General features: G+C 30.6%; 1 protein-coding gene across 4 annotated transcripts in view; it reads right to left on the bottom strand.

The window, feature by feature from the left end:
* Positions 1 to 16,865, bottom strand: part of LOC148276402 (carboxypeptidase D) — a 43,954-nt gene that overhangs the window by 17,448 nt on the left and 9,641 nt on the right. For all 4 annotated transcript variants that reach the window (XM_088234320.1, XM_088234319.1, XM_088234321.1 and 1 more), the window contains exon 2: positions 1,747 to 1,882. In XM_088234320.1, coding sequence (XP_088090446.1) covers positions 1,747 to 1,873 — 127 coding nt within the window. In that variant the 5' untranslated portion in view covers positions 1,874 to 1,882. The remainder of the gene's footprint in view (positions 1 to 1,746; positions 1,883 to 16,865) is intronic.

Raw genomic sequence — 16,865 nt, 5'->3', positions numbered from 1 at the left:
TCATATTTTTATTTTAACATAATATGTATATATCTTTTGATATATAAAGCGTGGTCCAACCATAACGCACGATGTAAACATCGGGAAATAGCGGATATAATTTATTTACTTAAAATTGCCTCTGGTTCAATTGACTGTCCTAAACTACTATGTAAACTTTCTATCAATGTTCCTTCCAAAGTTTTAAGAAATAACCCTCTTCTTCACATACCTCTTGCATTCATCTAATTATAGGCAAAATTCATATTTATGGCGAACTTTTAATAATTTTAATATAATAAATAAATCATTTAACATAGATTTATTTGCAAATAATATTAATGACGTACGGCGTTTGCTTTCGAAATAATTCGTAGTATTTTTTCTTTTCTTTTGAATTTACATTTAATTACTATTCATTTTATGTTCGAGAATCTTTTTTAACTTACTGTGATGCTACTTGTGAAAACCTGTAATTGGCTTATTTGTTATTTGTTTTGTTATATATATATATAAGATAATTATAGCTGTTGGTTATCCAAATAAATAAATGTAAATTGTAAATAATACAAAAAGTTTTCAGAGAATTATCTTAATTTGTTTATTATGATAGAAAGATTTATGACAATTATGTGTGAAATAAAATATCGGCAAATGCTCGCCACGGCTTCGGTAGCATACCTCTATCCGAAGGTTCATATTTTCAATGGCGCTGAGGCATAATTGAGGTTCAATGACGTTAATGTGCCGAATTATCTCATCATTTAGCTCCTGAATTGTTCTTGGCTTATTGATGTAAAAACAATTTAAGCTTTATGAAATTGAAAACAGCTGTATCCGTATCAATTTGTCTCATCAAGACGATATAAAGGACAAGCAGCTAGAAAATATATATTTTTAATATGCAATATTTTTTTTAAATATAAAAAACGCAATGAACCGAAAATGTGGTACTGCGGAATTGAATAAAGATACTATAATAATCATTATCTCAATAAATAGTTTCAATGAACAAAATTTTAATAGGGAGTCATTGATCGTTTTGACCCTTTAATACCCAATTTTTCTAATTCTAACTAAAAATATATTTGTATGTATGTTTTTTATGTAAATACTGGGGAAAATAATGAGAAAAAAAAAGTTTAATTTTTTCAGTTTTAATTTCATATTTTAGGTATGTGGACAATATGCTACATCGGGCATTAAAAGGTTAAAAATTACAAAAATATAAGAACAAGAATTAAAGATTCTTATGAACATCTTTTTATATAAAAATGTCGCCCGTCCACCAGCTCCTCGACAGTGTTCGCTATTGTAAATTCCTTCTGTACAGAATGGTAAGGATGTAACTCGTGTTTATCAACTCAATAAATAACTTCATTTGTATTTATCTTTCTCGTTTAACCTCAAATCAATTCACGCGCACCCATCCATACTAATGGTGACCCCGACGTGATATGAACACGCAACCTTCTGATCAAAATAATATTGCAAATAATTCAACCATACCTTGAAAACGGTTTTTCAAAAAAGATTTTGCAAAAAAAAAATAATAATCTAAAAGTCTTAATGAAAAAAACAACCACAAGTAAGTGAGACCCGGGGGTCTTCGCTAACGATAAAAAATATACTTATACAATAATACCAAGGCAAGTGTCAGGTTTGACAAATATTGGTTTGAAATGTGGTTTTACACTGCAATATTTCATTTTCCGACGGTACAGGCATAAGACTGATCTAAAATCATAAGAGTTTCTAAAAACTTACCGGCTCCAATCTTCGGCGAGAGATGGTCTCTTCTTGAAGAGACTGGATAATCTTGGGCTGATGCAACCAAAGCCACCCAACTGATAACTGCTAAACTAAACCACGGTGTCTTTTTATTTCCTCCCATGGTCGTACCCTAAAAAATAAAAGAGAAAAGTCAGGAGAATTGCTAAAACACATTCATAAATAATAAAAAGGATAATTAAAATTGTATAATAAATTCAATAGCAGGTGTCACGTTTTGTTCATATTTTTTTACCGCACATAAATATATCTGCCTCAAAACAGTTTTTTTTTATTTATTTTTTATTAATAACAAATTAAAATACAATATTACAACTAAATACAATTCTTTACAATAATCAAATATATATATTTACATTAACGTTTCCCATTACGTAAAAGAAATAAACAATTCTTGTGTACATAATGGGGAGTGACGTCTTACAATAGATTATTTTATTTTAATCGATAATATTTTTTAAATAACATATATAAATTACAAAAAAAGATATTAACGATGTTTTCAAACAGTGTTACATAAAAAAGAATTAAAGATGTATTTTTTTACTTCTTTCTTAAATATATTGTATTCCTGACTGTAATTTTTATTATCTTTGTTCATTTCATTAAAGAAAAATATTCCTCTGTAAGTATAATGATGTTGTGCAGTAGTTGTTTTTAATTTAGGAATTAAGATATTACCACCTGTTCTAGGTCGCGTACTTATGTTTTGAGACCTAGAAATACCTCAAAAAAGATGGTACCTAATTAAACAGACTACACCCTCTAAATGGCAATATTTGAGAAAACAATTTATACATGCAGTTATATGCCATTTTTCGAGCTTTATCAACTGATAAAATCCTCCGAGGTTTAGTTGCAAAGTTATCATGTATAAACCACATACTATTGTTTGTTTTTATGTTTTCTGGTAAAAAACCATTAATTTCATTTACTAGATAATTTTATTTGATATCTTATTCCGTTGAAACAATTAACACGAACTAAGATGGTTTCATGAGTAGAGCATATACTATCGGACCATTTTTTGAATAATGGTATTTTTTCGATATTACAATTTCAAATATCGAAAATCCGGTATTTCGATATTTCCTCAGTATTTTTGCTAAATATTTCATAAATACTTAAAAAGAATAATCTTTGTTGCTTCGCCGTATTCAGTTTTCAGGTTAAAATCGTTGTAAAAGATTCTGAAAATAAATGTGTCTCAAAGTAAATCATCAATAATGATTTAAATCTACTGTTTATTTTTGAGTTCCTCGTCTTCAATTTAAGCTTAGGTAGGTACATGTATATTAAACACGACAGTAACATATTTAACCTAACAGACACATGTATTCCTAAAAACACACCATGATATGTTTTTAAACAAATTTAACAAAACATAAAATAAGTAAACAAATAATATAAAAATTAGAAACTTTCAAGCGAGTCTGAAGCATTAAATACAATCCAAATGAAGACAATATTCAGGGTAGTGATGGCGGGCATGGCTTGTAGTAGTAATGTTAACTAACTGAAACGACTTGGAAGCTACTGTCGCTACTGTCGCTACTGTCGCTACTGACGATGGTGAGGGAGTATGATTGAACGAAATCAGCATTTTGATTTCCGATTACTTAAATGAGCGGAATGGCTTATGGCGTGACAAAGAATCACGTTTGAAGTTTGAAACTTTAAAACTACATAAAAAAAATCTCATATAATATCGAAATCCCGGTAATATCGGCGTTTTCAATATCACGTTTTTCGTACGATATTCCGGTTTTGAAATATTATTGAAAACCGGTATCTATGCTCTATTCATGAGTATGTATAATGTCCAAAATAAGCTAAGTAAACTTTGTGAAGTCGAACATTTGAAGTGATTTTTCTCAGTATAGTCAAAAATGCATTTAGAATTTAGAGGGTTTTACCAGTATAGTCATAATCCAGAGAAAAAAATGTAGCCGATAAACAAATTGTCGTGTTTGTTAATAAACCATTATTGTTGTTATTTTAATGCATACTTAAAATCAGCTTCGTGATTTTTAAACTAAATCATTACTTTTACTATATCACTAAATTAAATAAACTCTTGTGTATTTTGCGCCTTGATCGAAGATCAGTAAAGTGATATTCAACATAATAATTACAGATAAATTGTTTAATTAACCGTTTTATTTTATAAGTTTTTGTGTCATTTTCATAATTTAGTTGGAAATAATAAATAAAAGACAACAAAATTAGGATTTAAAAAAAACAAACGAGAAGAAAAAGAAATAAATTCTTAATAATTACATGTTTAATTTATGTATTAAATTGAACTTAGATACAAAAGCGAAATAAATTTTCATTACAAAATACATAGCAAGAAAGAGGCCCTGCAATTCTCGGTAACAAAGGTCTACGATGTAGGTTTGCGAGGGAAGCAATTTACCTATGAATGTGATGATTTTTTAAAGAAAATAAGTATGGCATAAGGAGAGATCATTGTAAACGGGGTTATCCTGGAACATGTAGAGGGATTTGTGTATCTGGAAAGTATGGTTACTAGGAATGGATATACTGAGGATGATATTGAAAGGATGGTGAGTGCCGGGGACATGGTGAATGGTGCACTTAAATAAACATTGGCAAACAATTTTTTGTCGCAGGAGGCGAAATTAGCCATTCTCAATGCAGTTCTAATGCCGACCCTTATATATGGGAGCGAATTATGAAATTGGAAAAACAAGGATGAAAATAGGGAGAACGCTGTTGAAGTGTGGTAAAACTATGTACAGTGGAAGCGCAAATGTCCAGATCCGACTGAGACAAGAATTATCGACAAAATCAAGGAGTTGCATTATCTTTTATCTGGGTTATAATGTACAAGGATTATATTTACTTCAAAGGGATAGTTTTACTTCAAAGGGATAGTTTTACTTCAAAAAACAATGTTCTATTAAATTATATACTTCACTGAAAACTTTAATAAGTTGATCAAATATATTTATAATATTTTATGAATGGGTGGGATGTTTCGGCTGTGGCCTGTTTTAGGAGCTTCTCCGCATTTGCTCTGGTGGCGAGAAAACCACAGAAAACTCGTCAGGAGAAGGCGAACTGTTGTCATTCGTCAACAGACCTTCCGATCCACTTGAAGAGTGTTCGGCATCTAGTGTCCTGCTATCTTTGATACCTTTTATTGCCTTTACTATATCCATCATGTATAATGTTACTCTCTTGACAAGTCATTATGACTAATTACTACATGAAGATCGTGTAAAAAGGGGCAATCCATCAACAGATGGGAGACATCTTGGAGAGTAGCATCTAGAATTACATATAGAGCGAATGGACAGTGAAAGAATCGGTAAAAGGATTTAAAATGCGAGTGTTGATGGATGCGGAAAACGAGGAAGACCGAGAAAGACATAGCATGACCAAATCCAACAAATACATGAAAGTGGACGTCAAAAGTACGTGCATGAGAAGACATATGAATGTAGACAATGAAAAACAGAGGATATAGCGTTCTATCCTATCTTCCTACCCCTACTAATGGTTTGTTTGTGTTCAAGAAGTACGATATAAGTAAGTGCAATATTTATTATATTTTTTTATTTTGTTGCGTACAATAATTCCATTGTGCATCGTTTAACAGTTTTCCATGAATAGAAATGATAATATTGTATAAAATAATAATTGTCATTCAATAGTTAAAAATGGTTTCCTAGTTCCTAGTATGCATAAAACCTTCAGCTTGTTGCCTCTTTACTCTTTGTAATGGGTACCTCTTACATTAAATATTCACTTCAACGCCGTTTACGACAAACATAAAAAAATAACAATGCGTTATAATGTCGTAAGCGCCTATAAAACAAATAAGTATTCATTAATCCGTCCTCATTGGTATCCATAGAAAAATCTTTTGCAATCAAAATATAACTTTACAACAACCAACGAGGCTGAAAATTGTCTACCTTTCATTTATATACTAGCTTTTACCCGCAGCTTCGCTCGCGTGGTATTATGGTGAAATTTGTTGAGTAATTAATTAGTTTCGTTCATAGAATTAAGAATAGTCCAGAAACCGCCTAGGCACATCAAACAGAAGGCGACTCAACTACACATAAATGAGTAGGTTTACGTTTTGACCAATTAGTTTCATTGTAGACGTCGCTCAGTACGCAACTCCTGATTTGAATTCAACTATGCCGTGTTGTGTCCTTTTAAAGTTTAGAAATACTGCTAGGATCTTAAAGAAACAGGATGCAATCACATTTCATATGTAATTTGCAAATGAATGTATATAACAAATGCATTACTTAAAAATTAAATTATTTTTCCATCTGTCAGATTGTCGAAGAAACAAAATGGAAATTCCGTTAGTGTTACCAGGGTAGTATTTTTTTTACCCTACTTTGCTCATCTAATAAAAGAACTAATGAACATTAGACCTCGGATTAAACAACGCCGTGGGGGACATTTGAACGACAGTATCTAATATTATCAAATATTATTTAACATGATATAAAAATATACGTTTTATGTCAAATAAAATTTGTTTTACATTTTAAGTTCTAAGTTCATTAATTCAATTACTCTTATTAAATGACCCTTTACTTATCTACTCTGTTGTGTCAATTAATGTTTCCGCGTGCACAGTAAAATTTTAGAGAAATCAACAGATTACTTTTTTTTACCTTACATTTGTGTTATGATTTTTTTCCCCATCAAACAACATTACTCGGCGACTTCACGAATACGCGCGGCGAAAGTAAGCCGGAGTGGGGAATTATTGGACACAGTCCGATGTATTCAAAAATGATTCTACGCTTCTTCTGGACTATTCTTAATTCTATGGTTTCGTCGTTTATCAAGAAGGATTTTCCCGATGGAAAGATATATTTTTCTGGACAGAAAGTACTTTGTATCGATGGCCGGTCTTTCAACTATCGTTATGAAAAAATACAATGATCCGATAGTCTATGGAGGCGACGGCGTCGCATCGTTATTATATTTATTATCTGTTCGCAAATCCAAAATCCTAGTAAAACGAAAACCAAACCAAAGTAACCAAGATAAAGGTACCCAGTCAATTGTAGAAATTTAAAGAATGAATTTCAAATTGATTCTTTTTGACATCACCTTACCGCTCATTTTCAAATAATGTTACTCGATACAATTTTTTTTTATTGTATTTGTTTTTATTCGAGATGCAAAATAAGTATCATATTTTACTTCTCACCTCTTCAGCTATCCCTTACAAAAAACTATGCCAATCTGTCCCTCCGTTGAGACGCGAAGGAAACACAAACAAACAAAGAAACACACTTTCGCATTTATAATATTCTGTTCTGTTCCAATTTTTTTTATTATTAATATTTAGCAAGTATGTAGCTCAAATCAAGCGGAAATTCGAAACTGCAACCACTAAACATATTATTTTGTTTTTAGTCTTAATTTGTAACTCATTTAATACATTGTTGTGGCTTTTTAGTCTGTACGTTTATAATTTTAATACTCTGTCAACTGGTAGCATAAATTCATTAATCAAACAAATTTGGAATTCTATACCTATTTGTAAATGGGTGCACTTTCTGTACTAATAATTTCTAGAATCTCTTTTCTTAGGATTTCCAATCTGGAGAAGGCTTTGAACACTATATCAGGTTGAGGTTACATCGCACACTCACATTTGAAAGAAATTCAAAGTGTTATCAATTCTTAGAAAACGCAAGAAAACGGCGAAGAAAAACACGATTTTTATAAAATTGCCATCGTTCGCGGGAAATTGTCTCATTTCGCGGATGACAGCTTGCAGTATTTTTCTTGCTATAATTGACGTTTCTACCTTTATTCAACTTCAACAATGAAACAATAACACCGTTACTCGTCCTAATCCGCTTTCACTGCGTGTAATTTCTTTTCAATCGTAAACATCAGTAAACTCAAAATAGATGGTAAATAATCTTACTGTTTATACATAATTTAGACCACAAAAAATAATAAACATAATTTTATGTACATAGGTACTGTGTGATTGTAAGTCAGCAAAGCTTGAAATTAACTAACTGTTTCTAGGGATATCTGAGAAGACGTTTAGATGTTTGAGTTTTGTAACTCAAGTTAAGTATGAACTCATAGAATTTTAATATACAATTTTATGTATGAACTACATTTTGCGCGTCAAGGTAACTAAGCGACACGTGAATAGATCGTATTTATCTGTTAATTTAAATATACATATTGCTTCAATTATTTTGTTTATTGGGTTTTGTTTTTAAATTCTATGTATAATTTCTGTACTACAATTTTTGTTTGCTTAACATATTTTTTTCTGATTATTTTTATTTGATGTTTATTAATTTTCATTTCTATTATTTTATGTATTTAAGGCTATTTTTTGGGTTTTCATTCTCAATATTGTTATAGTAAAATTATTATTTCTTTTAATTTACCATATTTATTCCCTAGATTATTATTGCGTAACACGGGCACAGCTTAAAAAGACATGATAAATTCGTGCATATGTTAACTGTAAAAGGTCTAAATGAAGGCATGAAGTTAACAGTGAGGGGTCTAAATAAAAAAACTAAATTAATATGAGATAAATAAAAAAGGTATAACGACGGCAAATTATTGAAAGAACAAAAAAAATGTTTTATCACTTTAAATATTGCATATTTTTCATATGGATGTTGAAATTAACCTAACATAAACATTCAGAATTTTTCCTTTAACTAAATTACTTCGAATAGAAATTTATTAAAATGATGTTTTTTTTAATTAATGTCTTACAATATTAGAGAAGTAAAAACGTTAAATATTGTATTACGCGGCCTCCGTGGTGTAGTGGTCAAGACGCTTGACTCACGCTCGGAAGGTTCCGGGTTCGATTCCCGGTGAGAACACAAAAATCAAAATGAATTCTTCTCAAGCCTGGGTGTTCTGTGATGTAATTCACCACTGTAATTGGGCCTACTGCCCTGTAGTGGTGCAAAAATAAATTAAATGAAAAATGAAAATTACAATATGTACTTATATAATTATTTTTTCTAAATGCTAAATGTTTTTTGATGAAACAAAAAAAAAGTGAAAATTTTCTTAAATATGTTTATATTAATTCTAAGATTTTCCATCTATTAAAAAATAATATTGATACAGAAAATAATTTGCAAAAAATAATTTTTAAAGCCCTTTCTTTATATATAAATTACGCATTTGTGGATTTATTGCCAAATTCCAACTTCTTACAACTAACTGATAAAATAAAGGTGTTATTAAGATTATTTAAGCTTTCATATTATTCCAAAAAACGTATTATTTATAAAGTATTATTGTAGCATTATTTCTAAACACTAGTCACTTTATGTTTATGTTAAATTATTCTCAGTTTTACATTGTTTTATTTATATTAAGAATATAAGATGTTCTCACTTTAATTGTTATCTTTTATTTTTTATCTTAGATATGTTATGTTTCTTTTTTACTTTTTTGCAGGTTTTTAAAAAAAATATTTTACTTTAACAAATTTGTTAAGTTTTAATTATTCAGTTGAATTATATAGTTATATTTCATATTATATATTACATAATGAATTGTTCACTGATGTGATTATTTCTGTAAAACTTTTTATAGTAAAAGGTTCTTTGAACCGTTGATATATAAATAAATAAATTATTTGTAAATGCTGATTTTGATATTTAAAAAAATGGCATTCGTATTTTTATTATTTATCAAAATATTACAATTTAGAAGTCGTAAGTATTAGAAAACGGTAATCTAATTGTTGTAAAGCGGGGTTCGAACTCGGACCTGTAAGTTCGCTAAACTACCACGGGAACACAACTCGGTTCTCGTATTATTTTATTTTATTTGCATAAAGCAATAAAGAAATACAGGTGACACGATTTAGATTTGCTAATTTTAAATACTTAAATCGTAAACATTTACTACGTAGTTGTTTGAAAATCGACAATATTTTACCCAAAATTTCAGTGATTTTGTTGAACAATAAATTTATGAAGTCAATTGCAAAATTAGTGTTTAGGTTTGTAATAATATTACAAATTAGTTTACTAAATTTCGGTGAATATATTTGGGTTAAATCCGTAAATTATAAAAATAATTAGCAATTTCCTGTGTTTGACCTCCTTACTGGCAACATGACACACGACACATGACACATGACCCATCATGTGTGAATGTGAAATGTGACAACCAATACCATCGGAATTTAGAAATCCCACTGAATTATTTTCGACACAGTCTATGGTGGTACTAAGCACTCGGAAATAAATAGGCCGGAGGTCACTGACGTATAATAATAGACACGTTATTCCATTACTAGCTGCATTTCAGATTTAGCTAATATTGCGTTGCCGTAAACAATTATAAAAAAGAGACAGCTAATCACGACGCACACGTAAATAGATTTTTAGATAGCCAAAGACCTCGAGAACCTTAACCTATTTATTATTACAATAGAAAGCTAACAGAGTTATCTTTAATTGTCCATGAAATATAACAGAATTTTCAATGAAAATAATTTAATACTAATTTAAAATATGTCTTGAAACATGTTTAATTACAAGTTACCAACGAAGATACGTAAAATTTCGACAATTACGACAATCGAAGATGACTGTTTACTTCCCATTGCCGGCGCCTTGTAAATTAGGCAAGCGTGGTTAAGGCTCTCGGGATGTATCCGCAGTTAGCGTTGGCATCCGTCCGGCTAAAGCCGGACAGTGTTGGGCTTTTTGACCTCTTGTGCGACCAAATTTGATCGCTTCCGGCCCGTTTTTGTTAGGCTTTTATGACAACATTTTTAGAGAAACTGAGCTTTTAAAGCAGGTTTCTGGCAAAGGAAAATATGTTAATAATACTTATTAAAACTTCGTTATATTAATATGTGTTTTAATCAAATTTTTAGTCTAAAATCCTTTTATAGCGTCCAGCCTTGGGACCTAAAAGTCGGGCTTTTTAGCGTCTAAGTCCGGCTTCTGAGTTTCAAAGATGGGAACGCTATCCGCTGTGTATTGCGCGGCCAACCGTATCACCTCCGCTTGATGACAGTTATATAATCAGAACATGCTCGGTGGCTATAATTATTTATAAGCGTTCTTGTAACTTCCTATAATTAATTAAATCGTGAGTAATCAAGTTTAAGTTCACAATTAATGCGGTTTATAATCAATTTGATCGCCAAGAGATATCGCCCGCCGACTGCGCCTGTTATTGCCATCACAGATTCCCGCTACTATACGTGGTATGTCCCACGTCCCACGTCCCACCGACCCAAGTCCACGTGACATACTGACCCTGCAGGTACACTCACTCTAAATGGTAGGACAGTAAATTAATTACCATTTATTTTTTTTACACATCAAAAAGTTTAACTCTTCTCTTTACAAAAATCTTCAGAAGGAAAAATTAAAGAAGTATGGACGTTTTGAATATAAAAAAATGTGAATTTTTCAGGGTTCGAAGGACATATTGTAACACCGTTTTCTAAGAAAAGTGGCATAGTAGCTCGGATTACAAAGGGGTAATTATTCCTATTTTTAAATAGAGCAATCTCTTAATCTGTCTTCATTGGAGAGACGTAGAACTGAGATGGACCTTTTATGCATTTTCAAAATACTTAATGCCATAAGTGATGTCCCATCTATGTTGCAATCAATTTCTTTTCATGTTCCCAACCATGTCACCAGAAGTCAAAATCTGCTATTTATTAAATCTTCTAAGAGCAACTTTTGTTTTTATGCCCCAATGTCCAGTATGTGTAGATTAGTCAATTCTTCACACGACTTGGAATTCTTTGGGATAGATCTTCCGGCTTTTCGTAGATCTCTTCGCGACTAAACAGTGTGGGATGAAGTTGGATTGCCATAGTTTAGCTCGAAGTCGTATGTCTTTCGTTTTCATGAATATATTGTATACCATTATTGTTTTGCCCGTGTTTGTCTTTGCTACATAGTTTAATGTTCTTTTTGTTCAGTTTCTTGCATTTATGTTTCTTCGTGTAACTGTTGTAATTAGCTTAGGCCGTATATAGTATAATAAATAAAATAAAATATATCACGATGATTTATATTTTACTACCTATGTGTCTTTGTTTTTACGGGACATTCCTGCGTTTCTCCGTGTTTAACTTTACTGAGATACTCCGGGCACCATAAAATCGCGTTTGTTGCTTATCGTGAATCATAGATGTAGATACTTTTTATATTTAGTGTTTGGTTTAACGTAATGAAAATGTCACAAAACCGCTATTCTTTTTTATATATTTAACCAACATCCTGAAGCCAGGCGTACTATTTTGAATTGGGTTCTGAAGGCATTGGTTATGATATATGGATGCTAATGAAAATTCCTTTTCACTTGATATTCCAATAGTCAACTTGATGAAATATTGATTTCTGTTTTATACTTGTTTAATACATATTAACTACTTCATTTAACTGATTTATCAACGTCTCTTTCTCTATTTAAATATTCATACAAAATAAATATAACTTTTTGATATATACCGGAAACATATTTTCAAACCCTGATTTTGAATTAATCGGTGTGCAAACTTAAACCAGCTATTATTGGCAAGTCATTAGCCCTATAAATACCTAAATTTACACGTTCCTTCTATAATAATTCTTTGGTCTATGGTGAGATGTCTATGTAATGTCTACGTAGTCCTACGTACCTAAATAACGATAATTAATTATGTGGCTTGGATCGAAAAGGAACAATGTTAGATTTTATTTTTATATTATGTGTGGTGGCGTTTTTTTATTAATATTCGTTATCAAAGAGATCATTATAACGCCACAAAACGGCTGAAAATTACTCTCCTTTAATATTGCGATTTAGATCCAAACCACAGAATTATTATCATCAATGCAAAACATATCATTTATTTATCTTCTTGTTTTATTTTTTTTCTTCTATAATGCATGAACACCTCTCTGGGCACAACCGAGGGAAGATGTTAGGATTTGTTCTGCGTACTGCCAGGGTTTTCGAAAATACCCGCGTACTGAAAACTCTTTACAACTCATTGGTGCGAAGTAGACTCGAGAGTGGCTCGATGATTTGGGGGCCACATGAACTGAAGTACTCTCTTATGATAGAGAAAATCCAAAATAAGTTTCTGAGATATCTCTACATGAGAGAGCGCGGGTATTATCCTTGGCTCTACCCGACTGAGTTTCTCCAGGGTATTCTTGGCTACAACAGTTTAGAGACTAGAAGGAATGTGTATTTGACTACACATTTTTATCGATTGTTGCGCGGTATGATCGATAATTCTGAAATTATGATGAGCATTGCTTTGTATGTTCCTGATAATTACCTAAGACAGCATCAGCATAGATTGTTTCATATTCCAATATTCAGGACCAACCTGCCTATAGTTATGCCTGTTGGAAGGGCTACCGCTATGCTGAACAACATCGCTCTGGATATTGATCTGTTCCATGTATCCGAAGGGGTTTTCCGGAGCAGGATTCTCTTACTACTTTGACATGAGTCTCTTTCGTGTATTTTTTTTCTTTTTTATAATCTGTACGTATTGAATATATGTTTGTAATGTATATGTTATATTTAAAATAAATAAATAAAACCCGTGTCGAGGCATTCATCTAAATTATTTAAATTAGCACCCCTGTACATCGATTTAACAAAAAATAGGAAGAAACAAAACCCGTCTGGCAATACAAAATGGTTTTTATTTTCAAAACGTGACGATTCGAAGATTACCGGAGGGTGAAGAGGGTATATATATCGGAAAACTTTTTTAATACGGTTTTGATGCCACGTTTAAAAAAAGTGGTGTTATATCGAACGGGGTTTATGATATCTACCAAAAAATAATATAACATAGGATGGAAATATGCCTACTTTAAAAATAAGTATCTGTAAAATAATTTACTAAATTCAAATTAGTTTCTAACGCTTGTGATTTCTATCAACCCCCATAATGTATATAATTATATCATTATCATCGTCATCTTAATGAGAACAGAAAACGATACATTTAACTCTATTACAATTTCTAATAGATAGCAGATTAAGGTTAATCATTGCGTTGAATGACGAGGATTTCCTTAACATTTTCTATCGTTCGTTTTTTTTCCGTGGGAAAGCATTTATTAACATCATTAAAATTTCATAAATATAGAGATATTTTTTTTTCATTAGTCAATATATTTCATAAATGGTACAAGTCAACACGACAAGTTCATTTTTTAAATTATTTATTGCCCAAAAAAATTATGTTCAAAACTCGTTTATTTATCGTAGCTGCTCCAAATTTAATTTACTTTGTCCCCATTTAGATATTTTTGATCCAAAATTTTGTGACTTCAAAAAAAAACTTTTTGAAACACTGTAAAATAAAACATTTGTCAGTGTGTAATAAGTTAATGTTCCTTTAATTATGTTTATTTTATTATAATATCAAAATTTTGAATTGGTCAACTTTATTATGAAAATCCCTCTCTTCCACTCAGCCACTCTATTTCCTCATCTTTTTCAGAGCTCTTTTTTTTCTCATGTCTTATATAATATTTTATTTTTCTCTTTACTGTGTAACATGTTCTCTCATTATATTTGTGAAAAACTTTAACTGGATGTATGTATTATTTTTTTATATTTTGTATTCTTATATAACAACTGTTGTTTTTCCTTAATAAATAAAAATAAAAAATAAAAAAATGTTTTTCTAAATCCATACAAATCTACTTTTATACGTCTAGTAAACGTTATAACTGTAACTCTCCAAAAAAAGAGACCAGCTCTTGTGCTTGGAGAGTGACTTACACTGTTATAGTTATTTATTTATTAGAATTTTTATAATTTTAAATATACAAGTAAATGAGAAAAAAACCCTTAGGATATAAAAAGAAAAACAGAAAATAATAATACATTCGTACTAATTCAAATTGAAAGCAGTTTTTACACTTTTTCCAAAAAATTCTTTAAATTTACTTTGATTTTATATATTTATTTATTTATTTATTCATATTTTTCGCTTACAAACTATAAATTAATAATAAAAATAATGTGACCTCACTGGGGTTTCCCGTGCCGAGGACACTTAACAATTTAGTTTTTTTTTATTACATTTGAGAATAAACAAAGAAGACTCACTTAAAAAACAAACATAATTAACAAATATTCAGACAGTTTTAAAAACAAGGTATTTATATACATCTATATGATATATTAGTTTTAATAGTTTTTAGTTCATTGGGGGGATTATTGTAATTTAAATATTAATATTTAAATCTAAATAACCTCGGTAAAGTTGGGTAAATTTTACAAACCCGAATCTTCCATAAATCGAATTAAATCATTTTAAAAGGTTTGATTAATAATTTATAATAGATAAAAAAATAGTTGAGAATTCGTATATATTCTGTGTTTTAAGAAAAATAATTAGCAGTATTTAAGAGTTTTTTCAAGCACTTTAGAAAATGATTTAAAATGTTGTATTTTGAATTAAAAAGTTTTTACCTAAATTTACCAAAGTGGAAAAAAACAATATTTGATCATTTAATTTTTCTGTTTTCATCTCGTACTGTATTATAATATTTAAGTTATATTTAAAAAACTCAAATATTTTTTTTCAATTCAAACGTAAATATAGTCTGACAATGTCGGTCATGACAAAACATGGCCACTCGTGAAAACTGTTTAATAGAAATGAACTAAAATTATTAAACCACAAATGCAGGCCGACAAGAAAACTGAATTTAGTAAATACCAATAACTTTTTAATGTGGGGGATATTATTTGAATATTCTTTTTGGTCAGCAATCTTAGCATCAATTTATTTGATTTCAAATTTATATCATAAGAAGTTAATTTAGTGCAGAAAAATTGCAATGTATTTATAAAAAACTTGTTTGTGATGGGTGTTATAAAGAAGTAAAAGCGTGTCTGGGTATCTTCTCATTGATAAATCTGACAAAGAGTATCTTTAATCGGATGCTTGATATGATTAATGATTTGAATGCTGTTTTAATAAAATCATATATTTTGTAATGCATCAACTGAAGGAGTTATTATCACGTCGCATAAAATTAACCGTATTTTTTACAGTAATTATATTCTACAGTAATTATGTAAGAGCTTTGTTTACAATATACTAACGGGTGTTTATTTTGTCGTGATAGAATTTTCGATTGGTAATCCTGTCTCTAGTCGAACTAATGAAGGCAGTTTTTTTTTACATTTAAGCTCTGTAACTTATTAATACTCAAATTAATAATGTCACGAATACCTCACTCTCAAACAACGCTTGCGAATTGTGGAAATTTACTTTAAAATCAGTTTTCAGTTCGCCAAGCGGACAAATATAGGGCTCTTCATGAAACTATAAAGTCTATTTAGCAACACCGTTATTTCCAGAAATGGTCCTGATAATTGGTCTCCACGATCCTGTGATTTGACGTCATTGAATTATTTCCTATGGGGCTACGTTAAATCCACGGTCTACGAAAAAAAATCAACAACTCTTGAAGGATTGGAAGCCAGTAAAATACGCACCATTTCGGAAATAACGCCGGATTTCTTAGAAAAAAGTTGACAAAAATTAGACCGACAGAATGCACAACGTAAACGCTAGCGCAGAGGACATTTTGGTCAGATAGGTACCATTTTCTAAAAATATTTGTGTATTTTCGACCGCAATAAAAACAAACTCATCCCAACAAATATTTGCTTATTTTATTTCAATTAAAAATTGTGTCACGCTTAAAAAAACGTAAGATATTACGCACAGTCGTTCACACTCCCGAGCACCTTTGGTTTTGTTCAAAACCGGTTATTTATCAGACACTGAAAATATAACACTTTTTTGCTAACAGTAAATTATTCTCTGTCAGTCGTGACTCGTGACACCGAGTAACAGAGATGCACTGTGTACACCGCTGAAAAAACACAGTTTAAGAATAATTTGTACGTTTTACCTTTGTGGCCCTACATTACTATAAGCAAGAATGCAACATATCCATGGTCATGAATAGCTGCGTAGGAAGAAGTAAATTCCCGTTACTTTTTTCCAACAGGACAAGTAAAGTGGTACAACTAATAATTCCGTGTATTGGGCACAAAACGTC

The sequence above is a fragment of the Micrasema longulum genome, unplaced genomic scaffold, assembly GCF_059751315.1.
Source record: "Micrasema longulum isolate JH-2025_06_02 unplaced genomic scaffold, ASM5975131v1 h1tg001225l, whole genome shotgun sequence".
Taxonomy (NCBI): domain Eukaryota; kingdom Metazoa; phylum Arthropoda; class Insecta; order Trichoptera; family Brachycentridae; genus Micrasema; species Micrasema longulum.
This window is presented reverse-complemented; position numbering and strand designations above follow the sequence as displayed.